This window comes from Elephas maximus, chromosome 13, assembly GCF_024166365.1.
Source record: "Elephas maximus indicus isolate mEleMax1 chromosome 13, mEleMax1 primary haplotype, whole genome shotgun sequence".
NCBI lineage: Eukaryota > Metazoa > Chordata > Mammalia > Proboscidea > Elephantidae > Elephas > Elephas maximus.
The window spans coordinates 36,348,200-36,373,181 of NC_064831.1; the positions used below are offsets into that span (position 1 = coordinate 36,348,200).

General features: G+C 47.1%; 2 protein-coding genes across 3 annotated transcripts in view; one reads left to right on the plus strand and one right to left on the minus strand.

The window, feature by feature from the left end:
- Positions 1–3,302, plus strand: part of NR3C2 (nuclear receptor subfamily 3 group C member 2) — a 347,998-nt gene extending 344,696 nt beyond the window's left edge. The window contains exon 9 of the mRNA XM_049906172.1: positions 419–3,302. Within this exon, the coding sequence (XP_049762129.1) occupies positions 419–574 (156 nt within the window). The 3' untranslated portion in view covers positions 575–3,302. The remainder of the gene's footprint in view (positions 1–418) is intronic.
- A 7,682-nt stretch (positions 3,303–10,984) lies between these two features.
- The window catches only part of ARHGAP10 (Rho GTPase activating protein 10), a 367,040-nt gene continuing 353,042 nt past the window's right edge, over positions 10,985–24,982 (minus strand). For both annotated transcript variants that reach the window (XM_049905921.1, XM_049905919.1), the window contains 3 exons: positions 23,536–23,688; positions 22,317–22,408; positions 10,985–11,806 (listed from right to left, as the gene is read on the minus strand). In XM_049905921.1, the coding sequence (XP_049761878.1) occupies positions 11,718–11,806; positions 22,317–22,408; positions 23,536–23,688 (334 nt within the window). In that variant the 3' untranslated portion in view covers positions 10,985–11,717. The remainder of the gene's footprint in view (positions 11,807–22,316; positions 22,409–23,535; positions 23,689–24,982) is intronic.

The following is a 24,982-nucleotide window of genomic DNA, read 5'->3' on the forward strand; positions in this document are numbered from 1 at the left end:
GTGCCACCAGGGCTCCTTTTTTTAAGACTAAACCAAAACAAACCAAACCTGTTGCCATAGAGTCGATTCTAACTCATAGGGACCTTCTAGGACAGAGTAGAACTGCCCCATAGGGTTTCCAAGGAGCAGCTGGTGGATTCGAATCAGTGACCTTTTGGTTAGCAGCTAAGCATTTTAACCAGTATGCCACCAGGACTTCCTTGTTTTACATGGCAGGCTGCAGGGGCACCCCTCTCCCTTCCAGGACAGAGGACGTGGCTAATTGAATAAGGCAGTCTCGCAGACATGATCTCCAAGTAGGATTTCTAAATGCCGCCGTTTGAGGTCACACCAGAGCTGGGAGGTGTAGGGGCCCAGGGAAGTCATGGCAGTGAGGCCCTGATGTCATGTTCCCTTTCTCTGTGTCTGTGTGTTGCAGCTGGTGAGTGACCTGTTGGAATTTTGCTTCTATACCTTCCGCGAGTCCCAGGCCCTGAAAGTGGAGTTCCCAGCCATGCTGGTGGAGATCATCAGCGACCAGCTGCCAAAGGTGGAATCCGGGAACGCCAAGCCCCTCTACTTTCACAGGAAGTGAGAACCGTCTCCATGGAAGAACTTTGCCTTAAGTTTCCCCGTGTTATCCTATACCCACGAAGGACCCAAGAAATCACAGTTTCAACGTGCGATGATGGATTCACACTTGTTCAGCAGTTTCTCAAAGCTGAAAATCACGTCAAGGGTTGGGAGCCTGGAAAGCCGTCTGACGTGGGTTTGGCAACACCTGAGCAATCTGAAGGATTCTTCCCTCTCCAACCCCAGCGCTTAGAAAAACGTTCCTGTTCCTCTGGATGAAAAGCCATATCTAGTCAATAACTCTGATTTTGATATTTTAACAGATGGAAGTTTTAACTATGCCATGTAGTTTCTGGTATCGTTCGCTTGTTTTCAAAGGGTTCAAGGACTAACGAACTTTTTTTGGTTTGCACATAAAACGTATAGTCAATATGGGGCATTAATATTCTTTTGTTATTTAAAAAACACACACACAAAAAAAGAAAAAAAGTATACAGATTCCTGTTGTGTAATAATGGAACACGTGGTGTGGACGCGTGGCCCTCCAGCCCCCGGGGCCGTCGGTCACCCACGTTCCCTGCATCGCTGGTATACATACCCTTTAGTGTCCATTTATTATTTAACTAGAATGGATAAGATGTTAAAACAAATGCCTTGGTTTCAATTTCTGGTATCTACTGTGTTGGCTTTACAAACCATTTTTTGCAGTCTTCTGCTGTGCTGTACATTACTGTATGTATAAATCATGAACGGCCTGAAACAAGGAACTTTTGTAAATGAGACACATACAAAAAAAAAATCTTTAATGGTTAATAGGATGAATGGGGAAGTATTTTTGAAAGAATTCTATTTTGCTGGAGACTATTTAAGTACTATCTTTGTCTAAACAAACAAGGTAATTTTTTTTTTTGTAAAGTGAAAAGTTCTGCATGCATAATGAACCGTTTACAGTGTATTTAAGAAAGGGAAAGCTGTGCCTTTTTTAGCTTCATTTCAAATTTCCCATTTTACAGTCTGTGTTGTAAATAACCACATGTAAACCTCTTCGGTTGTCTCTAAGCCTTTCTACTTTTTCCGTACTTGTTTTTTGTTTGTTTTCTCTTGGTCTCCCGCTCGGGATGTCTGTGGAACTTGAGCACGTTTTCCAGCTTCTGCTTCCTCCGACTTCCATCGGGGAGCAGCACACCATGGTGTTTGCAGCTCCCGGAAGGTGTCTTGTGGCCATGCACATTCGAGAAATGGCCTGGGAGTGTGCACGCAGCTGTCGGAGAGCTGCCCCATTCCCAGAAGCGGAAATCAGCGCTAGGAGAGCGGGGCTGGGAGCTCAGTGAGGCAGAGGGCATTAGCATCCCATTTTTTTTCTCCCTCCTTTGGGAAAAAAATATTCCATGCACTTTCTCTGCCTGTAGAAGACCCCATTTTCCCTTCTGATCTTGGAAAGGGGTTTTTGCACTCCTGGAAGTGGCGGTAGGAACACACAGAGATCACTGATTGCAGGACATGGTGGGAAGATGCACACTGGCAAAGTTCAGTCAGAGTAGCGTGGAGACCGGAAGACAGAGGGTTTTTAGATTTTTAAAAGGTAGGTTTTAAAAAGAAATTTTATACATAAACAGTTTTGAAAAAAGAAAAAAAAATAAAAACACTACAGATCATAAAAGCAAGACAGTGGCACTAAAATTTTTAATTCACTAATCTGTTTGGCACTGATGTAATCAATGGCTTTTCTCTTGCCCTGAATCACGAATATATGTCTATCTTTGGGGGGAGCGGATAATATGATTGCACTAAACTCCTTTGAATAGAGGCCAAATTAATCTTCGAAAAGTGATGATAATCATCAGGTACTCAGTGAGATCACATTCTTTTCCAAAACCTAAAAGCTGCAGCCGGAGAAGCCCAGGCCTGGGAGAGGGCAGCATTGGAATGGACACTTGTCTCCAGGGTTCACCATGCAGGCAACATTACCTTGTCTTGCCAAAGACACCTGCCTTATGCAAGGGGAAACCTGGGAATGCTGTACTCAGAGAGAGGAGCTTTTCGTACATAATTTGCAGTTTCAGGAATTTAATTTATAGGCAGGTCTTTCGATGCAGTCAACTTACACGCACAGCAACAGGAAAACCACACTTGGAAGGTGATGGAGACAGCATGCAGACTGGGAGTTTCTGGGACGGGAAAGGCTTACAAATGCAGCGGCTTTTCGTTCACACTCACTTCCTTATGGAATTGGAATCTTGACAGAACCAGGTTTGGGATGGAGACGGTATGCATCAGCTTTTTGTATTAACAAAGTTACTGGCTCTTTGTATGTCTCCAGGTAACTTTGCTTGATGATGCAGCAAAGCCATATTCTAAATTCACTGTTGAATGCCTGTCCCAGTCCAAATCGTCTGTCTGCTCTTATTTTTGTACCATATTGCTCTTAAAAAATCTTGATTTGGTACAATTCATAATTCACCAAAACTTCTTCATATAATTAAAAAAAACACTAAATTAGTTTAAAATGAAGCAATTTATATCTTTATGCAAAAATATATGTCTGTCTTTGCAAAGAACTGTAAGCAGATTACAATAAATCCTTTTCTTTAATCACTTGTCGTTTTGGAGACCGCTCATTTGACCGTCAGTAGGAACACCTGGGTTCTGCCCTGCCTCATCTCCAGTCTATGGGCTTCTGCTGACATCCAAGATGGAGTAAGCAGTATTTTTCCCTCTTAGAGCCCTGTGTTGGCCACATGTTGATTCTACTCTTTTGGGACCTATTAGATGCTTTGTTTCTTACAGCTAATACTTGTTCAAAGAGCCCTGGTGGCACAGTGGTTAAGCGCTCAGCTGCTAACCAAAAAATTGGAGGTTCAGACCCGCCCAGTGTCTCCATGCGAGAAAGACCTGTCGATCTTCTTCTGTAAAGATTAAAGCCTCGGAAGCCCTATGGAGCAGTTCTGCTCTGTCACGTGGGGTTGCTATGAGTGGAAATCGACTTGACTGCACCTAACAACAATACTTGTTTACTAAAATACCTTGTAACAGTTTAATAATAACTGCTACCATGTACCATGTAGCTGATTAAAAAAAAAAAAATAGGTACACTGTCTTAATTTATCTTCACAACCCCAAGAATCTTTTTATGCATTTTACAGAAGAGGAAACTGAGGCTCACATAATTGGACCCAAGACCCACCCTTTCCCCCCGTCAAACTCCAAAGTTCTTCCCTGGGGAAGTCTCGAACTCTTGCCATCCAGGTCACCCGAGCTGTCGAGACTCACTCAGACACCACTGGTATAATGCTTTTCACACTCCTTACAGGCTACCCCCTTCACTTCACTCGTTAGTAAGGGCCACAAAGAGAGCAGTAAGCAATTATCAGCTCACTTAAAAATAGAAAACATCTATTTACCACAAGATAAATTCAAGTAAAATTTTCATGTGTCATTTAATTGGTGATTGTTCAGATTACTTGCTTTCAGAAACTATTGGACAGTTAAATTCAGCTTTGCCTTTGTGCAATAGATATACAGAACACAGCACAGCCATTAAACACAGCAGAGGAAAACACAATTCTAATTTTAAAAACTTTGAAGTTGTACACGCAAATTTGTAAAACACCCACTATCAACAAAAGTGATTTTATACTTAAAAATTTAAGAAATTTGACCTATTAAAGAGGAGGGCTTTTCACAGTCCCTATTTAATTTTAAACAAAAGCTACCAAGGCTGGCCAGTGGTCCCTACCATTGAGCCTGCTTGCTTAAAGTGGGTGCCCTTTCTGAACAGGGAAGTCTCATTCTTTGGCCAGGGGTATTACTCTGACTTTAAGAATTCCTAAAAGTGATGTCAGGCCCCAAAACCCAGCTGCACACTTAGGAATCGTTAGCTAAGAATAAAGTCTCCGTCATTGAGACAGCCAGCCACTGCATGTCATAAACAGTAAAAATTATGCATAATGATGCATATATAATTAGGGGTTTGTTTGCTTCTGTGTGTTGAATGTGCCTCAAGCAAATAGAAAACATTGTCCCTTTATGTTAAAGTCAACTATAACATACTTTTTGATAAACTGTGCAAGCATACACAGATTAAAATGACTTGATCTCAAGTATTTGTGGCACTTGAATTTCAAGTCATCCAGTTGCTAGTGCAGCAGTTTTCTCGGAAATAAAATAGTGGCTTCCCACACAACACTGGGTAAGAGAAGGTTCAAACGCTATCTTACCTCTCAGTGTGGACTATGTCCAGAGCAAAGTGGATGACAGGGCAGGGTAGGAGGCAGTTAGCTACTGCTGCATAACAAACCACCCTGAAAATTAATAAACAGCCCACCATTTACTATTTCTCACAAGTCATCTGGAGGGTTCTGCTGATCCAGCCAGGCTTGGCTGAGTTGGGCTGGTTCACGTGTCTGCGGTCAGCCAGCAGCTGTCTGGTCTAACATAGCTGTGTTCCCCATGGCCCTCAACCTCCAGTAGGCTAGCCTGGGTTTATCTTCATGGCAGAAGCAGGGTCTAAGAAAGACAGCAAGAAGGCATAGCACTTTTTCAAGCCTCTGTCTGACTGCATCAAGTTTACTCCTGTCCCATTGGCCAAAGCAATTTACAAGGCCAAGCCAGAGGCGTTGTGGGAGGGCTCTACAAAAGGGCTGAGATTCAGAGAGGGTGAAAGACTGGCATCATTGACTCAATCTACCACTAGCAGTTACTCATAATTTTTGTAGGATTTGGGTTGCCAACACAGTGGTTTCCAAGTTCCATGGCCTAAAAAAAATCGTCTCTGAGGCTCTTCATGCCCTGGGCCAGCCTGGGTCAGGGACTGTGCCCTGCCCATCCCGAGTTGCTCCCTCCACAACGTTTCCACAGCTGGTAAACCCTCCAAGGTGGGAGAAATGTAGACGCCAGCCCGTGGCCCCGAGCCTCCCAAAAGAATCCTATGCACTCACTGCCAAGTTCAAAGTGCAGGTCTCTCCCTGGGAAAAAACAGAAGTTGGCTTTCCAATCAAATTGGTCTTCTGATAGGACAAACCAAAAAGCCAAACCCATTGCCATTGAGTCGATCCCACTTCATAGCAACCCTATAGGACCAAGTAGAGCTGCCCCATAGGGTTTCCAAAAAGCAGCTAGTAGATTTGAGGTGCCACCCTTTTGCTTAGCAGCCAAACACTTAACCACTGTGCCAAAAGGGCTCCTCTGATAGGATAATATCCTCTAATGTATGTTTCTAACCAGTAGATTGAGATATTTTTAGCTAGACATTAAAGCATTAGGGGAATAAGTTCAGTTAAACGCAAACGTAGTAGCAATAAATTAATGTCCAGGCCAGTCAAGGAAAAACGGCATTGACAAGCACCTAAGATGCTTGCAGGAGCTAGAAGCAGGAAAGCTGTTTGAAGACATTGTCCAGGAATAATGTCCTCAGGGAGAGAGAGGAAGGAAAGTCAGTAGCTCAGGAGGACTCAAGAAGTCACGGAAGACACCTGACTGATGGAGTGACCAGGACTGTTGGAGGCTTTGAGAGACTTGAGGGGAGAACTAGTGAGAAGATGAGAAGGGGCTCAGCCTTAAGGTGAGTGAGGATCAAAGACAAGGCCAAGGTTAAGGAAGCAGAGAGTGCCCTTGGGAAGGAGGAGAAAGGCAGAAGGCAAGCACAGGAAAGACACTGGAGGGAAGCAGGGAGTGGCGAAGAGATGGGAAAGGTGACAGAGACAAGCCCCCCAACTCCAACACCCTGTTCGCCTCTCTTCCTCCCAGCACCTCAAGCTTATAAACTCTTCTCAGGTTTGGAGTCCCTGGATGGTGCAAATAGTTAGGATGCTCAGCTACTAACCAAAAGGTTGGAGGTTTGAGTCCACCCAGAGGCACCTTGGAAGAAAGGCTTGATCATCTACTTCCAAAAAACGACCATTGAAAACCCTGCAGAGCACATTTCTACTCTGACATACATGGGTTTGTCACGAGTCAGAACTGACTCAACAGCAACTGGTTTTGGGGTGTCTAAGGTTTAGGTGAGTCAATGGTGGCTCAGTGGCAGAATTCTCAGCTTCCATGTGGGAGACCCAGGTTCAATTCCCAGATGATGCACCTTATATGCAGCCACCAACCATGTATCAATAAAGGCTTGAGTGTTGCTATGATGCTGAACAGGTTTCAGCAGAGCTTCTAGACAGAGCAGGAAGAAAGGCCTGGCAATCTATTTCCAAAAATCAGCCAATGAAACCCCTCTAGATCACAACGGGTCCATTGTGCACGGGTCATTATGCGTCAGGGCTGACTCCACAACGGCTAAGACCAACAGCAAAGTTCAGGTTGTGCCCCCCGCAACTCCTGAGGTGCTCTGCTCTGCAGAGTTCTAAGTTCAGCGCCTTTCTAAGAGAGCCACATGCATTATCATCACATAGTCACACAACCCAATGTGGGTGCTACTGTATCCATTTCACAGAAGAAGCAAACTGAGCATAAAGAGGTCAAGTTACTTGCCCAAGGTCATCGAGGTAGAAAATAATGAAAATAGAGTTTCCAAACAGGTTGCTTTTCACTCAAAGCGTGCACTTTTAGCCATTATCCTCTACTAGCCTCCAGAGGCAAGGTGGTGCCGTGGCAAGAGCATGTGACTTGCTTATTGAACCAAAGTTCTATACTCCTGGGAGCCTCTATCTTCTCATCTCTAAAATGAGGATGATGTCTCCTGCGTTACAAGCTCCCTGTAAGGAAAGGATCAGTACAATCTCTGGCACAGACTGCTTGTTGCTTTCCCCACACCTAGCTGCAGGTGCTTCTTCCACTGCAAAGGGAGGGGGTGGCCTGTAGCCTCCACAAGCCAGTTGGCTGTGTGCTCGCCTGTGTCTCCTCTCCAGGCACAGAGGCCCCAGGGCAGGCCCTGCGGGTGACCCCATCAGATGAAGCCCACAGCCCCATTGCCAGTGTAGAGTCTGAGGCTCCTCCTTTGCCCAAAGCAAGCACCTTACCCCTGAACACACCGGACTGCAGCCCTGGTCCAAGCAGCTGCAGCTGGTGCTCTGAGAGCCCAGTGCGATGGGGCCAAGGGGCTGCCTACTGTGCGGGCCTGTCTCAGCAGATGCTCAGGGAACTAGCCACACCCATCTCGCAAAAACACAGCAAAAATACACCCCAATCCACCAGTGTAAGAAAATACCTCTCGATCCCATTACTAGGTATGTTTGGGGCCATGCTATGAGGCCTTGGCAAGCCGGCTGCACTAATGCTCCTCGGTCAGTTTCTCAGGAGACGCCCCTGGCACCCCTCAGTCACCACCCTGTTTCTCCCCAGATGACCACAGGAGGGGTATCTAGCTCTTGGAGCTGTTGGAGCCCTTGCAACCAGCACTGTTTGGGGGCTTCACTATGTCACATTGTCACCCTCTGGAACTCAGATGGCCCAGACAGCAAAGACGCAAGCCACAATCAGCGCAGTAATAATAACTGCAGTTTCCATTAACCCAGCACGTCATACAGTAAAACTTGCGAATGCCGGAACCTGTATGAGGCAGAAACCTGTCAGAGAAGGAAAACGCAATTATTTTCCACTAAAATGAGTGATAGAAAAGTGGTAAGACTATATGTACTCTGCCAAAGGTGGAAAACTTGTGAGACCTGGAAAAACAAGGCAGTCCCAGCAGTTCTGGCTCTCACAGATCTCACTGTATGTACCGAACCCGTTGCCATCGAGTCAGTTCCGACTTGTACCGTCCCTATCAGACAGAGTAGAACTGCCCCTTGGGTCTCCAAGGCGCAGCTCCTTGGATTCAAACTGCCGATCTTTTGGTAAGCAGCCGAGCTCTTAACCACTGTGCCAGCAGGCACATTACATAGTTCAACCAAAACCCTCTGGGTGTTATTTCTTTTTTATGAGGTAGGCACGGAATCACGGAGACTATTTAACTTGCCCAAGGTTAGACAGCTAGCCAGGTTAGTAGTGATTTCCTTGATCAAATGGTGGTAATAGCACTTTGGGGGTAACGGCAGTTTGTGTGTGCCGCACTGTGAATGATAGAAATCTTCCTGAAGCAAGCAAATCAAGCCCTGCTGCGATGAGTCTTATTTTTAATGCCCCACAGGGGTGCGCCAATTAGGAATACCTCCAGTAAGTCCAGTAAGTGGTGGAATTCCTGCTTTCCAAGCGTGAGACCCAGGTTTGATTCTGGCTAATGCAACTTATATGCACCCACCACCCATCTGTCAGTGGGGGCTTACATATTGCTATGACATTGAACAAGTTTCAGCAGAACTTCCAGACTAAGAGTAGGAAGAAAAGCCTGGTGACCTATTTCTGAAAATCAGGCAACAAAAACCCTGTGGATCACAACGGTCCAATCCTGTTGTGCATGGGGTCTTCACGAGTTGGGGGCCACTCTGAATAGGGCAGCTAACAACCACAGCCTGTTAGGCACTCCGAGGGATAACCAGAGCCCTCTATGACTGCCCAAAAGTTTGCATTTTCTTGCAGAGTGCTTTCTGAAAGTGGGGTACACCAGTAACCCCTACTCACACGCCAAGTTTCCTGTCTGTATCCCTAAGCCCTGGGTGTGGGCTGGAAAGGACAGCTCAGAAAACAGGACCCCCAACATTTTACCACCCCCACCCCAGGGCTGGCTGACTCACAGGCCCTGCCCACCCTTTGCCTGGGGGTGGCTCTTGCAGAGTGGCCCCGGGCTCCTTGGCAATTGCAGTACTCTCCCTTTTAAATACAAAAGTGCTGTATTTAAAAAATAAGTTGCACTGAATTTGTCTTTATTTTTATTTACAATATGGACATCTTTCAACAGGCACACTGCACACATATGACCCCAAATGTGATACCTTCGTATGGTCCTGGACAGGTGACTTCAGACCTGATAACCAACAAGCTCTTGAATCTACTTATCTGGGGGAAAGGCAACAGAAACTTCCTTTTGACCAATTCTGTTTTTTAACTGTGTTTTAGGTGAAAGTTTACAGCACAAATTAGCTTTTCATTCAAAAATTTTATACACAAATTTTTTTATGACATTAGTTGCAATCCTCCCAATATATCAGCACTCTCCTCCTTTCTCTTTCCACCCTGGGTGTCCCATCTCCGTTCATCCACTTTTGACCAATTCTTAAAGAGACATCTGGCAGGCCAGGAACCCTCATAGGGATGGGAGACACGTCAAGCCCCCAGCGCTGCCTCTGGGGCTGATGTGGGGGTGAGGCCACGAAAACATGAGCCCCACGTACAAGGACTAAGATCAGGGGGCAAAGGAGAAATCCCCCCATTACGGATTGAATTGTATCTCCCCAAAAATATGTGTTGGAGCCCTGGTGGCAGAGTGGTTAAGAGCTCAGCTGCTAACCAAAAGGTTGGCAGTTCAAATCTACCAGCAGCAATTTGGGGTTCTACTCTGTCCTATAGTCTACTCTCTCCTATAGGGTGCTTATGAGTTGGAATCGACTCCACGGCCCATAACAACAACAAAAAATGCGTGTTGGAATCCTAACTCCTATACCTGTAGATGTGATCCCATGTGGGAATAGGGTTTTCTTTGTTACGTTAATGAGGTCATATCAGTGTAGGGCGTGTTTTAAACCTAATCACTTCTGAGTGATGTAAACAGCAGCCTGGACACAGAGAAAAGGAGCACAAACAGAGGGAAGGTAGATGCCATGGGGCGATCACCAAGGAACTGAGGAAGCTGAGACAGGGATCTTCCCCCAGAGCCGACAGAGAGAGGGACTTCCTGTAGAGCGGGGCCCCTGAATTCAGACTTAGAGCCTCCTGAACTGTGAGGCTGTAAATCCACCCACTTGGCATATTTGTTACAGCAGCACTAGGAAACTAAGACACCCCCCTCTCCCCAACAGTTTGGTTTTGCCTGAGCCTGGGAGGTGGAGGCAGAGGAGGGTGAAGAAGCTTAGAGTTGGCTGCCCATGCTGGGCGGGTCCTGAGGGAGCCTGGCTGCAGCCCTCAGCCTCAGCATGGGCGCATGCAGGGCCATGGGTAGGGACACCACCCAGGGACTGAAGCTGAGCTGCCAGTGTCTGACCTACCCCAGCCCTGCAGCGCAGCTTAATCCCGTAGAGAGATTAGCACTGAGGCCTAGAGAACAAAGGGAGGGTTGGGGCGTGGGGAGCAAGTAGTACAATGAAGCTAGTCATGAGAGCTGGCCACCACAGGGTTCATGCAGTTTATGTACAAACTACCAGCGGCTAGGGCTGCAGGTCACCCAGGCCACCGTGGGAAAGGCCAGGGCCCTCCAGAATTTTCACACATCAGAGGGGCCCGCTGCTCCCAGGAACATGCCTGCTGAGAATAAGCAAGGCTCCCAGTTAGCAGTGTCTCGGGAGGTGCCAACGTCAGAGGAGAATGTATTTCCATCAAGGGGCTGCCTGATCATAAAACATTACAGGGGTAATGAATTCCCTGTCCTCTTCCCCACACCATGACAGACAAATCAAGTAGTAAATTACATTTTATTTCATTTACAGAGACCTTGGGGCAAAGAGGTGGTGTTTGGAAAACAGCACACAGGTGGGAAGCACCAACGAGAAGCCTGTTATAAATATGCCAGTGTGCGCTTTCTAGGTGGAGTGAGCAGGGCCCAGGGAGGAGGGTGCCCTCCGGAGCAGGCAAGAAAAGCGCATCCCTATCCCTGCTTCTCTCTGGTTTATTAGACGACCCCCTGCCCCCAGCAACAGCCCCTCTAGACAAAGCCCCGGCCACACCACGGTGACCAGAGCCCAGAGCGCGCCCTGGAAAGAAAACACTGCCAGTAAATACAGTTCCCTTTAAAATCTCAGCAGCAGGTGTGCGGGAGAGAGTGGAGGGGGAGGCTCCTTCTCTAGCCTGGTGGTGTGATGGCCAGAGGGGAAGGGGGTCAGCGGTATGCCCCCCTCCCATCCTGCAGGCTGGGTAACTAAAAACCAGCAGTCCTGATGCCTGGCAAATGAAAAGTCCACTCCATTGATCCTTCCAGTCTTCTCCCACTCTGCACGGTTCTGTTCGGTACCTTCCACACCCTCCCCACACGTGTTCCGGCCCCACCGCCCCACCCCTGGAGTTCGAATCTGTGGTCTGAAATTCCTGCGTGGCCAGGTAGGAGGTGGGTGTGGGTGCCGTCTATGAGGAGGAAGGCAGTTGTTGCCCTAGGCAGATCCTCGGGTCCCAGGGTCAGCGCAGGCCCACGAGGCCAAGAGCTACAGCAGCTTGACATAGTTCTGTGGAATCAGCCCCCTCTTGCCGTTCAGAGTGCCCTCTAGCCAGCCAGGTTCCCTTGAGGTTTGTACTGAAAAAGAAGAGAAATCACGTTTTATCAAGATGCTTCCAAGTTCTTGCTGCCTGGGCATTCAATGTCCCACTGTGAGTCTTAAGGTAGAGAAAGGGGGTCATTTGTGGGGTGTCCAGCCCCCAGGGCCTGCACAGGGTTCTTCACAGGATTTGCCCCCTTCGACACCACATTCCTCATCTATCTTCCTGAAGCAGCCTCCTAACTGGTTGCCCAGCATTTAGCCCGGCCCCTTCCGATCCACCCTGCACAAAGGAGCTCAGTGAACTTTCCAGCTGATCATATCATTCCCTGCTTAAGCCCCATTGCCTATAGGATCAAACCCAAGCTTCCTATTGGCCTGGTGTCCGGCCCTGGGCCCCTGGCCCTGCCTGCCTCTCAGCAGCCCTGCTCATGCTCCCACTCCCACTGAGATAATCCCAACTTACAGCAGCCCAGAGTACAGCTGCCCCATAGGGTTTCCAAGGCTGAAATCTTTACAGAAGCAGACTGCCACATCTTTCTCCTGCGGAGTAGCTGGTGGGCCTGAACCGCCAACCTTGGTGGTTAGCAGCCAAGTGCTTAACTGCGCTTAACTGTGCCACTAGGGCTCCCTTACACCCCCACTAGTGCATCCGCAGTGACTCAGCCAGAGTCCCCCACCCAGAGTCCCTCTTGGCCTTTGGACAGGTAGTGCCTTCTGCCTGGGATGCCTTTGCCCTCTTCTTCACAGGTAATTCTTCACCTTTGAGAACCATTTCGATGCTTCCTCTATGGGAAGTCTTCCTTGACTCTTTTCAGCACCTATCAACCCTCATAGGAACTGTTGCAGCACAAGTGTGTGTGTGTGTGTGTGTGTGTGTGTGTGTGTGTGTGTGTGTGTGTGAAAGAGCGAGCGAGCGAGCGAGACGCTGAGACACTTTCCCCTCTCTGCTGGATGCAGTGCTCCTGAGGGCAGGGCCCAGACCTGACATATTAGGCACAGTGTCAGGCACCCTGCAGGTTGTCCATCAATATCTACTGGTAGATAAGAGGAATGGATAAGAGAATGACGGCAGGCTGGACAGCAAAGGGTACAGGGTCTAAGCACTCAAACTAGGGTTGGGAGATCAAACAGAGAAGCATACTAACCCCCAGCTGTGGGCAGGCCAGGCCCCTGGTCACAGAAGGGAGCAGAGGGCAGTCATGTACATAAAGGAAGTGGGTGGTGTGGTTTGGGCCCAGAAGACCAACTCAGGAGCTGGCCCTGAAATGCAGCTTAGAGCAGTGTTTTCCAAACATTTCTGGTTACCACCCATAGTGAGAAATAGTTCATATCACAAACCAAGTACGCACCTCCCCCAACAAGCATAACAAGCAAAAGTTTCGTGAAACTTTCCTTACCCTCACTATGTACAATGCACCCTTTTTTTTATTCCATCGTTTTTTAATGCTGATTGTAACCCTGCAAATTGAGCTCATGACCCACTAATATGTAGCCACCCACAGTTTGGAAAACACCAAGGGTCCATTTCTAATTGTCCTTTTCAACAAGACCACCATTCATTCTTCCCTCCCCTGGATAAAGCAAGTATACATTCAGGCTGTCTGCACTGCCTCAGTCTTCTGTTCTTTCCTTAGGTTCAACAAACCCAGGCTTCGAGGCTCCCCACTGACTCTCTTCTCCCAGTTTATGCCTGGACGAGCCTACTCATCCCTCACACATCAGCTGAAGCAGCCCTGCCCTCTGGGACTCTTCCCGAGGCCCCAGACCAGGTCAGGGTGCCAGTTACACACCCTGCATATTACTGCCAAAGCACTTAGTCCAGCAGGTGTGTGTGTGTGTGTGACTGACAGAGAGAAACAGACACAAACAGTGAGACACCCTCATTGAGTCTAGACTGTCACATGAGAGCAAGGACCTTGTAATCTCCAGCACCTAGCAGCACACCTGACACATAATAGTTTATCTAATGAATGAATAAAGGAATGCCTCAGAAATGTGCCCTAGAGGTGATCTAGCAGCAAACTGCTTTCTTTCAGCCCTCACTGACCTTTATTCTGACATTGTTCTTCAGGGCAGGATTTTTGAAAGTTTCTCACGTAACCCAAACTGCCCAAGCTGGCAGTGCCACCAGAATGCACTCAATGTCAGTGCAAAAGGATGGATTCTCTGTGAGAGGTGCTGTGGGTCTATGTGACATGGTGGCTCCAAGTGAAAAGGAGCCCAGAGCTCCAGTCAGAGGGCCTGGATGGACTCCTGCTTTGTGCATGGGGGAAATGACTTAACCATCAGGGCCTTGCTCCGTCCCTTTACCTGCAAGACGGGCTAGTTGACACTTAAGAGTGCTGTGAGGAGCAGATAGAGTAGTTTCTGTAAAGCCCTGCGCTTGTGCTGTTTCTTCCTCTCTACACACGCATGCACACTCTCATACAAACACTGAGTGGTAGCTATTCATATATCTGATTTCTCACAAAGTGGCGGTAAAGGCCGCTTGGACGTGGGAAACCATGATCAGACCTGGAATCTTACACTGCCCTCCCAATCCCCACCAGCAGACCAGAGAGACCAGCCCATACCCCATTTGCCTCTCTCCCTCCTCAGCCCTCACCCCCCAAAGACAGGGGCCAGTTGGGGGAGAAATAGCCTTGACTTGAGGGGACCAAGGAGACTCCTACAGTATCTGAGGGCCCAGGAGTGGCCAAGGGCCAGCAGTGAGGTGGATGGAGAATAGCGGAATGCAATATACCAACAGCTGGGCTACCAGACCCTGGCTCACCCAGGCATGCAGAAGGTGGCTCAGAGGCTACAGATGAGGCCTGGGGGGTCTTCCCCTTCTGCGCTGAACACAAAAACACACATTCCTTGTACCTCATTATACTTAGTGTTTCAAACTGCTTCCTCTAACAGCAGTTTTGGGAGCTAAGAGAACCCTTCACTTTGGGGAAGATTCTAATGCCAAGAGGCCGTGAATATATTGGAAATGTGGTTGGTTTGGGAGTCTCTGCGATGCTTGCTGGAGTTCCGGCTCCTTAAGGACTGTGTGACCTTGGGTGAGTAACTGAATCTGTCTTAGCCTCAGCATCTTCATTTATAAAAGAGGGCCAACAATTGAGCATTAGAAGTTGTTGCAAAGGTTAAAATAACAATATCTAAGCAGCGGGTACGATGCCAGGCAGACACCATTCCCAGGCTCTAAGGTGGGGAAGTAAACGTATTATTTCAAGAGCAAAAGAACCTATTACCCACCATTCACTCTACCTGTATTACTGAGCACGAATCTGTGTGTCAGGACCTACAATCCCTCTCCCAGCCTCCTTCAGCCAGGCCACCCCCATGGACTGTCCCTTCCACACGCAGCACACCAATCCTCTGCTGTATCTTTCTGGGGCCGTACACTATGCTCAGTAAATGCTCTTTGGAGGTGCGAAAAATAAGGTGTCATAGTTTTATTGCTACTTAAATAACTTTCTCCTTGGAAGATGTGTGGAATATGACAATGTTGTTATAGCAAATACAAATTTAATGAGCACTTAAGCCAATAAAAATAACTCTAAATAACCAACTCCTGATAAAACAAAGCAGTTTAGACTTCCATGGCTGAACTGGGAATTGGTAGAATGGATAATAACTGAAGAGTCATTAAGGTGGAAAGGCGCTGAGTGCTCCTCTGGTTACAGGCTCCCAGCTCATGTCAGGTGCTTGCTGTACCCAGAAGATGAAGATGAAAAGTCACCTGAAGCCAGGAATGGTCTCTGGGACCAGCTATCTCACAAGGTCCAAGAGTCTGTAAGGACTGAACCCGAGCACTACAGGCTCGCAGGATCCCGTTTTTTTAGAACAGACTTTGCTTTTCTAGAGCAACCCCCACCACAGCTAGGGTTACTGCTGACCGTCCACGCACTCAGCGGGCCTGCTCTCACCCTGAGCTCCCAGATGCCTCTAAAGGAGGAAGCCAGGGCGTCAGGTGAGAGAGGGGAGCCGGAGCTGGAGACCCGCATGGCAGTATCTCTCCTCTCACGGGAGAGAAGGGCTTTTATTTACATAATTTTACAAGAAAACTTCAGACACTGGCACTATTTATTTTAACACCTGTCACTTGGGTTTCCAGTATCTGGGTGCTTAACAACTCTGTGGGTCCAACCTCTAGCCATGGTCCAGCAGCTGCCAAGAGCAATGAAGACCCCACTTCCAGAAACTCCGTGCCGCAGATCAAACCAAAACCAAACCAAACCTATTGCCATCGAGTGGATTCCGATTCACAGCAACCATATAGGACAGAGAACTGCCCCATAGGATTTTCAAGGTGTGGCTGGTGAATTCGAACTGCCAACCTTTTGTTTAGCACTTAACCACTACACCACCAAGGTTCATGGGAAAGTGTTGAGACAAAAGCTCACTACAGCTCATTTGTGAGACGGTGAGAGACCTTATGCCTCCATTCACGTTATCACTGCGCCACCCCAGGGAAGAGGCCATGATGGCGGATCGCTGTGCTACTGCCCAGTCTGCTCAGACACTATGCTGGCCAAAGCTGGAGAGAGTGGCCTCTCCACAGAAAGCTGTCTGGGTGCACAGTGGGGGCTGACTGTCCATTTTTCTGGGTAAGAGATGTGATGGCCTCCGTTGCTGCCAATTCCCGTGTGCCCTGTGGACTGTGGTCTCCACGGCTTTCTCAGTCTGGACGCCTGACTCTCCTTCTGCCCCGGAGCCCCAGGCAGCCGGAAGCATGGCCATCCTCATGCTGGGAGAAGAACCACACGAGTAGCAATACCCGGATGGAGTCAGGGACCCTAATTAGCACTGGAGAACAGGAGATGCCTTCCACAGAGGCTCCAAGAGGCAGTGGGAAAGGAAAGGGGGAAGTAAACTAAAGATTCTCCTCGTTCCCCAATGCCAGTCCTGCCACCTGGCCACAACCCACATGTGTTTCTGGTGACAGTCCTGTGGGCTAAGCCCATCTCCACAGAGTGAGGTCGCATTATCTGCCGGTCTGTCCTGTTGTGTGTAAGTCATCAGACAGGGAGACCCCACAGCCATTCGAGGCAGGGCTTTAACTGTACGTGCTCTGAGCAAGCATGTGCTTCTATCTTTTCATAAAGTCTAAGAGACCAACTATGCAGAGAAAACGAAGGAGCAAACACGTACCAAGCATTTCACACCCGAGGCTGTGAAGGCAGCTGTTCATTAGACACTCCCGTGACACTCCAGAACACATAACTATGTGCTGAAGCCACAGACTCTGTCCTGAAGCATGGGCTGGGTCCAATCCCGGGCCTGCCAGTAAGACGCTGTGTGACCTTGAGGAGTCCCACGTCTTCCAGAAACCAAGCAGTATCAGACCCCATGTGATGAGGGTCACCAGTGCTCCCTGTCATTACAATTTAGTGTCCCACAACAACATGGACAAGGAGCTGGCAACTATAACACATCTGTGAGATGCTCCAGAACAGATTCTGAACTCAGGCTTTTCCTTATATATACTGTTTTTTAAACATAATGTAAACAACATATGTGATACATATTTAAATCACTGAAGCCTAATAATAAAATGAATACCTGAAACCTACCACCCAACTTAAGAAATAGAACGTGATCTGTGCGCTTCTCCCCTCACCATCCCCTACCCGCCCGTCCTCACTTCCTCTCCCCACCCTGAGGCTACCATTAAATTGAACGTTTTTTTCTTATTCTCTTATCCACTACTCCTTGCCATCTATTAGATTCTGACTTACGGCGTAGAACCATCCACCATAGGGTTTTCAATGGCTGATGTTTCAGGAGTAAATTGCCAGGCCTTTCTTCTGACATGCCTTTGGGTAGACTCGAACCTCCAACCTTTCAGTTAGCAGCCAAGTGGGTTAACCATTAGGACCACCCAGGGACTCCTCTCTCACCCCAGCTATGGTTAAAACACAGTTTTATCACACACGTAGCCCACTGCATTGAGACAATTCCAACTCATGGTGACCCTATATGAGGGAGTTGAACTGCCCCATAGGGCTCCCTAGGCTGTAATCTTTACAGGAGAAGATCGCCAGGTCTTTTCTCCTGCAAAGCCACTGGTGGATCTGAACTGCCAACCTTTTGGTTAGTAGTCAAGTGTTTAACCATTGTACCACCAGGGCCCCTTTGTCTACATGTAGCAAGAACAAAACCTGGAAGGACAGGAATCATCACTGCTGGGTGTTCCAGCTCCTAAGCTCTCCAGCCCTGAGGCCTCTCCAGTGCTGTTGGGCAGTCCAAACAGAAGACCCACTTCCCACTCTGACTGGAGACTCCTATCTGGACAGAGAGCAGCACTGACTGATAATCAATGGAAGGTGTTTCTGGGGTCCCCAGGCCCATAGAAAAGGCAAGGGTCCCTCTGGCAGTCACAGGGGCATAGGGTGTCCTGAGACTTCACAAATACATTCCTCCGTGGGTGGATATGGGAGCTGTTTCCCCAGAACAAGGCTAATCATTAGTGTGTCTACTATAGAATCAAATCTTTGGCCTAGAATTTGAACTCATAAATTAAACCCAGGCCCACACAGTAAGCAAAGAGGAAGGAACAGTTATAGAGCTACATAATTACTAATGATCCTTTTGCCTTTCACACTCTGAGTTATGGCTTTTCATTGTTGTATATGTTCCAAACCACGTAACCACTGACAATGCGGCCCAAGGGCCACTTTGACCTGAATTTTGTCTTCTCCAAAGGCCCTGAATGCCATAAACCCATTTCCTTTGTTGCCTGGAAGATGTACAAAAAGGGACTGAACTGCAAACAGCATTTCTGGTGCTGGAAGATTCCAGTTGGATGAGTGAACACAGGAAGGATGTCTTGGGCATTTCAGGGATATAAACTATGGCTCGTCTACAGAGAGGTATGTTCCCGGTGTCAGTCCTGTGGCTGAGCTGGAAGCAGTGGCCACTCAGAACACTGTCTATCTGCAGAGAAATGAGGTCAGATGACCTGCTGGTCTGTCCTGCTGTGTGGAAGTCATCAGAAGAGGAGACCCCACAGCCATTTGAGGCAGGGCTTTATTGGACATGTTCTGAGCAAGCACGTAGTTCTAGCTTTTTATCAAGTATCTGCTAAGATATTAACTATTCACAGAAGATGAAGGTACAAATGCACTGAGAAAAGAATAAACCCTGTATAAGGGCCTTCAAGGAGTCCCTGGGTGGTAGAGATGGTTAACGTGCTCGGCTGCTAACTGAAAGGTTAGAGGTTCGAGGCTACACAGAGGTGTCTCCAAAGGAAGCCTGGCAATCGACTTCTGAAACATCAGCCATTGAAAACGTGATGGACCACAGTTTTCCTCCGACACACATGAGTCACCATGAGTTGAAGCTGACTAGATGGCAAATGGTTGTGGCTTGAGGGCCTTCGCGTGACTGTGTTCTTTACGAAATGTCCCTAAGAAGTAGCCAGGCTAATGGTGTAGGAATGTACTGCTCTCTGCTTATCTGCACCACCACCAAAGAACCCCGGGGGAGACACCTGCAAGGCAAGGAGCTCATGTGAAATGAGACGCTAACAGACTTGTACAGGGGGATGGTATCAGCACATCTACCCAGCATTTGTGGAGCAGGTGACATTGTAGGAGGGACTAAGGAACCACCGAGACGCTGTGTGCCCCAGGCAGCAGTAGCCCAGACAGAGCTGGAAATCAACGTTACACGGCATCAAATCATAGAGACGTGACTTGGCTCAAAATGTAGCCAGAGCCACAGCATACCATGATGCGCCAGGCATGGCCTCACTGTCAGTAACTTCCTCCACTAAGGTCTATGGCACTGATGCCTAGCTTCTAGTCACCCAAATACTTCCCTGACACATCATCAATCTTGTGGACATCTCTGAAGATCTGGACGAATACAATGATGCATAGAGTACGTCAAGAACTTGGCCAGAGTCACACAGGAAGTGAACAAGCCAAGATCTGAACTCACAAAATAAGTGCAGGGCTTCTAATCCATAGCTAGCACACTATCAATCACTCTCTTCTCCCAAAACACACTGAGATATTGGTATGTGTATGAGGAAATGACTTGCAGGAAAATATATATATTATATATTAAAAAAAAAAAAAACCCAAACCCATTGCTGTCATCAACTGCCCCACAGAGTTTTCAAGGAGTGCCTGGTGGATTTGAACTGCCGACCTTTTGGTTAGCAGCCATAGCACTTAACCACTATGCCACCAGGGTTTCCATATAATATAAGGCTCTTTTGTGTGTGTCTGTGTGTGTCTGCGTGTTACTTTGATTCCTACAAGTCATTTTTAGAGTCACTGGGTGGCACAGATGGGTAAGCACTTGGCAACTAACCAAAAGATTGGTAGTTTGAACCCACCCAAAGACACCTCAGAAGAAAAGCCTGGCAATATGCTTCCAAAAGGTCACAGCCATGAAAACCCTACGGAGAAGTTCTCCTTTGCACACATGGAGTAGCCATGAGCTGGAATCCACTAGCAACTGGTATACAAGTCATTTAGGGCCTTAGGAGTTTGAGAACTTACGTCTTCTGGGTCAGACATTTAATCTCCATTCCCCTTTTATCCTTGCTGGCACAGTCAAATTTGGTTTACATGCTGACCCTCATTCACATGGCTGTGAACCCAGAGGAGGTGTCCCCAGGCCCAGTGTGGTTCTGATTGGTCTAAATCTTTGCCTATGATGGGTTTAGGGTGCGCATATAATGCAGTTCTGGTTATTGAGATATAAACGGAGGAAGACTAGGAAGTGTCTGTAAAGGTTTTCCTGTCCTTTTAAAAAAAAGAGCATATGAATAAGGCACCTCCTTCTGCTAAAGCTGAGTGTGGCCATGATGCCCGGAACTGTGGCAGCTATCTTGTCCCCACCACAGAAACCGGCCACAGGCATATCTGCTGATAACAGTTTAAAAGACAGACAGAAATACTTTGGTCCTTGATGAAATCCCAGAGAAACTGAATTAACCAATCCTGGAGCTCTTTACCTCTGTGTTGTTGGTGCTGGGTGTTGTTGAGTTGATTCCGACTCATAGTGGCCCCATGTAACAGAGTAGAACTGCCCCACAGGGTTTTCTTGGCTGTAATCTTTATGGAAGCAGATCACCAGGTCTTTCTCTCACAGAGACGCTGAGTTGGTTTGAACTACCAAACTTTTCGTTAGCAACCAAGCATTTCACCATTGCCCCACCAGGTCTCCCTATCTCTACACTCATTATTTTGTGAGACAGTTCATTTGCATGATTGATTTAGCCACTTGTGTCAGAGTTGTTACTTGCACCCAAAGACATCTTAATAGATACACCTCTGCCAAGGTAAACATCTCGAAAACAATACTACATAAGGGATTTTAAAGAAATCTAATCACACAAAGTATCACATGGATGATGAAAACTCATTATCATTTTTCACATGGGTGGGTTTCAATGCTAACATCTCAGCTTTCCCTCCTGCCGTATGGTGTGCCAAAATGTAACAGGCCTGGAGTAGGGAAGCTGTTTTACCACACTCTCTTTGAAAAACTGTATGTCTCTACATTATGGTGATAGAGGAATGCTCTTCCTTCTATTCCAAGAACAAAATTTCACTACAAAGGGTACTTCTGTTGTACGTGTTTTTGTGTTGTTTTCAGACACATACTACAAATACATAAATGTCTATTCAAAATGGGTCAGTCTGATTTCTAAAAAAACATCATCAGCAAGAGACAAATTACAGACAATACACAACTGTACATTGTGTTGCTATATTTCACACTCTCCCAACTGCTGGCTAATCAACCATTCCACTCCCAAGCATCTAAGGTTTTCACTGCTTCCCCAGAACTTTTTTGGGGAGCTCCACCCACACACAACATCACTGTTTCCACAGCAACCCAATGAATGTTATAATGAGCAAGACTGGGGAGAGAAGAAATCAAGAGGGAAAGAAAAAGACATACACTGACTCATAGAAGAAATTTGTGAACTATCAAGCCAGGCATAACTCCTCAGTGCTGTGTGTGAATATTAAACACTCAAATAAAAATCTACACCCCTGTTTTCATATCCAAAGTCAATACCCACATCTGGAGATTCACACACTGTTCAAATCCGCAAAAATCATGTCAAGCATGCAAAAATGGTAAGAAAAAAAAATGGTAAGGGAATTATAAATAAAAATTTTCTGAGCACAGTACCCTTCTCTGATAACTTGAACTTGGCAAACATGGAGCATTTAGGAGTCTGGGTTGGGAATTCTGGAAGGGGAAAACAAAGGAAGCCAATCAAATGTTTCCTAATTCCAAGTGGCACTAAGCTTCTTTATATTATGGGAGAAAGATGTCTTAAGTGAAGACCTACAATAGTAAAAGGGGTTGGAGAACAACAAAGATGTAAGTGGGAGAAGTATTTCAGCCATCGAGGCACAGCATTCAGTTCCTTGGAGACAAATGGATCAGCCCTCTCAAAGCCATGCATCTAGGGTGGGACATGTCCCCTGACAACATGACAACCAGAGTCTGCTTGTTCCATGTTGTAGATGTTTGGGGTGACAGAATATATGGTAGCACAAAGTTCCTGCTAACACTTACCATCCTCAAAAACTGCTCCTATTTCAAAAGATAATTCTGAGCTGTGTTCAGCCTCGCATGGATACACCGCTCGAGCCTTCCGATTGGCAATGCTGAAAAGGGAGCAGGAAAGACACCAATCAACGTGTGAAAAATCCAAAGAGAGACCTCAACATTCGTTCCCCACCTCCTTGTTCCCAAATCTCATTTCTATGTCACCAGAGGTGCAACTCCTTCCAGAAAGGAAATTAGCAGGGAAATGAACGTCAGGCAAAGCCTCAGCACTTGATTTTCAAGTAAATGATGGGTATGAAATCCCAAACTTTCTTTAGGGAGCCTCTCTGAGCAGCTTTCACCGAGTCTCTTCACCTAATTCTCCACTAAGCCTGGTGGGATGCCCTTTCCTGTCATTCAGCATTATCAGAACCACAGGGCATGCTGACTTCCTAAGCACTTTGGTTTGTCTATTAGGAAAAGCACTGGTATCTTGAGGCAGAAGGAGCCACACACTAATGGGCTCAGCAATGACACTGACACACATCCCTCTGTGACGGCAATCTGCTTCCCACACCACGCTGGGAGGGGCTTGTTGCTCTTATCTGTATTTTCCTTGTCTCAGTCCCCTCACCCCCATCTCAGAGAGGGACACCAGGCTCCACTTGTCACCCCTTTTCAAAACATCCCATGTGGTCTTGGGGGAAAAGGGCAGAATGGGGTAGGATGGAAACCATGCATGCTTCCAGCCAGATGTGAACCTAAGCAGAAGGAAACGTCCCACCTCACTGGTGTAGGAGAAGGCACTGACGGAGAACCTCAGCTTGCAACCCAGGAGGAAGGGTCTGCTAAACCTTTCTTGTGTAGAACCAGCCCATTAACTGGCCACGTTCAATAACATTTCCAGTGCCCTGCCTCCCTCCTTGTGAAACAAAGCATACGCTTTGTAGTCAAATAGAAGACGTTCCTCAGAAATGAGGAGCTTCATAAATGCACAGCCAGCACCAAAAAGACAGAGTAGGTTCCAGCAGTTCTCACGTAAGGCAAGTTTCTCCTGAGAATGTATCTGCCACTGAACTGAGGCACAGTCCTGATAAAAGGCTGTGACTATTGTCTAGAAAATTCAGGAAGCTGGGAAGAACCTGAGTAAGTCTTTTCTAGCAGAGAATATAAGCATCTGCTCAGGTTTATTGAGACCCTTCTGTGATCTCGCACCATATTCCACGTAATACTCCAAAACACATACCTTTCAGGTGGCTTGTCCACTATGGTGGCAGGAGAAGAGAAGGGGAAAGGTGATGACTTTGGTGAAGGAGGTGGAGCAGCTGGGTTGGAGCTCGGTGTGGTTGGAGACTGCGGGTTAAGCCACTGGACCATAGTTGATCGGGTCTGACTTGGGCTAAGGGTGGAAGTTTAAAGGACAGGATTAACACCAAATACACGACATCCCTTTTCTAGATGGCCAGGATGATACCTCACTTGTCTCTCCAGATAATCAGTGGTGACAGAGGCCTCTCCTCATCCTCCCAGGTGCACCCTACAGCCCCAAACTGGAGACATCTTACTATACTTCTCCAAGTTTGTGCAGCAGAAGACCTACTCTTGTCCAACCTACCACAGTATCAGTTCACTAATTAGGAAAATAGAATCTAATTGTTCAAAATGGTTGGTTGGAGTTTTAAAGTGCTCATTTGCCTGCTTACAAAGGAAAGTCAAAAGAATTTGGAGTCAAGCCCATGAATGACAGCTTCCAAAAGATCAACTCGTGGTCTTCTAACATTTAAAGCTCTTACAGCTGATCATATACACGTGGCAACCCAGAAAAATTGCCACTGGGAACCTGGATTTATCTAGAAAGGGCCAGACTAGAAAATCAGAAAGGGAGAAATTAATGAACAACAAATATTTTGTGGTGAACTGAGCATTCCCTAATATTTGCAAATTAAAAAAAAATGATAAAGTGGTCAGTGAACAGACTCCAGACACTTGGAAGGTACTCCAAACATGGACAGCGAGTTCAATCAATATGTGTGGATCTGAACTAAATTATTTTGAAATTACTTCAAAACTGGTAGCTTATGGCTATGGTAGATGCTTACTTTAAAAGCACAATGCAGAAGAAGCTTCTTGTTTTATTCAATTACATTTTCAAAGCACCATGTACTGAATGTTGGCTACACCCACACACTTTTCACCTCAAATTCACCCTCTTCCCCTGAAAACCAGTCTCCACGAGGAGCTTCCTCATCTGTCAACATTCCTGAGCATTATCTTTGATTCTTCCTTCTTTCCACGATAGTAGAACTAATACCGAGTTCTGTCCATGCTTCCTTCCAAATGACTCCAAGGCTGCTCCATTCTATAACTTTACATCATAACAGAATGTTCCATTCTCTTAGTTTCATTACCAATATGGTTTCCTGGCTAACCCCCAATCCTACTCCAACATGTCCAGCTCACCTCTGCCAGACTCAGACTCAGCCACCTAAGACCCAACTTAGCCAATCTGCCTCCCCGCAACAAGGGTACTCATTCCCTCCAGTGGTATCCATTGCTCAGTAGCCAAACTGCTCGACTGGCGGCTCTGCTTCCCTGGGTGTGCCACGCTCTGCCTCATGATTCTCCTCTCCTCTCAGGCTCTCCCACCTCCTCTGCCTATTCTAATATTTCCCTTCCTCTGATCAGCTCCAGTC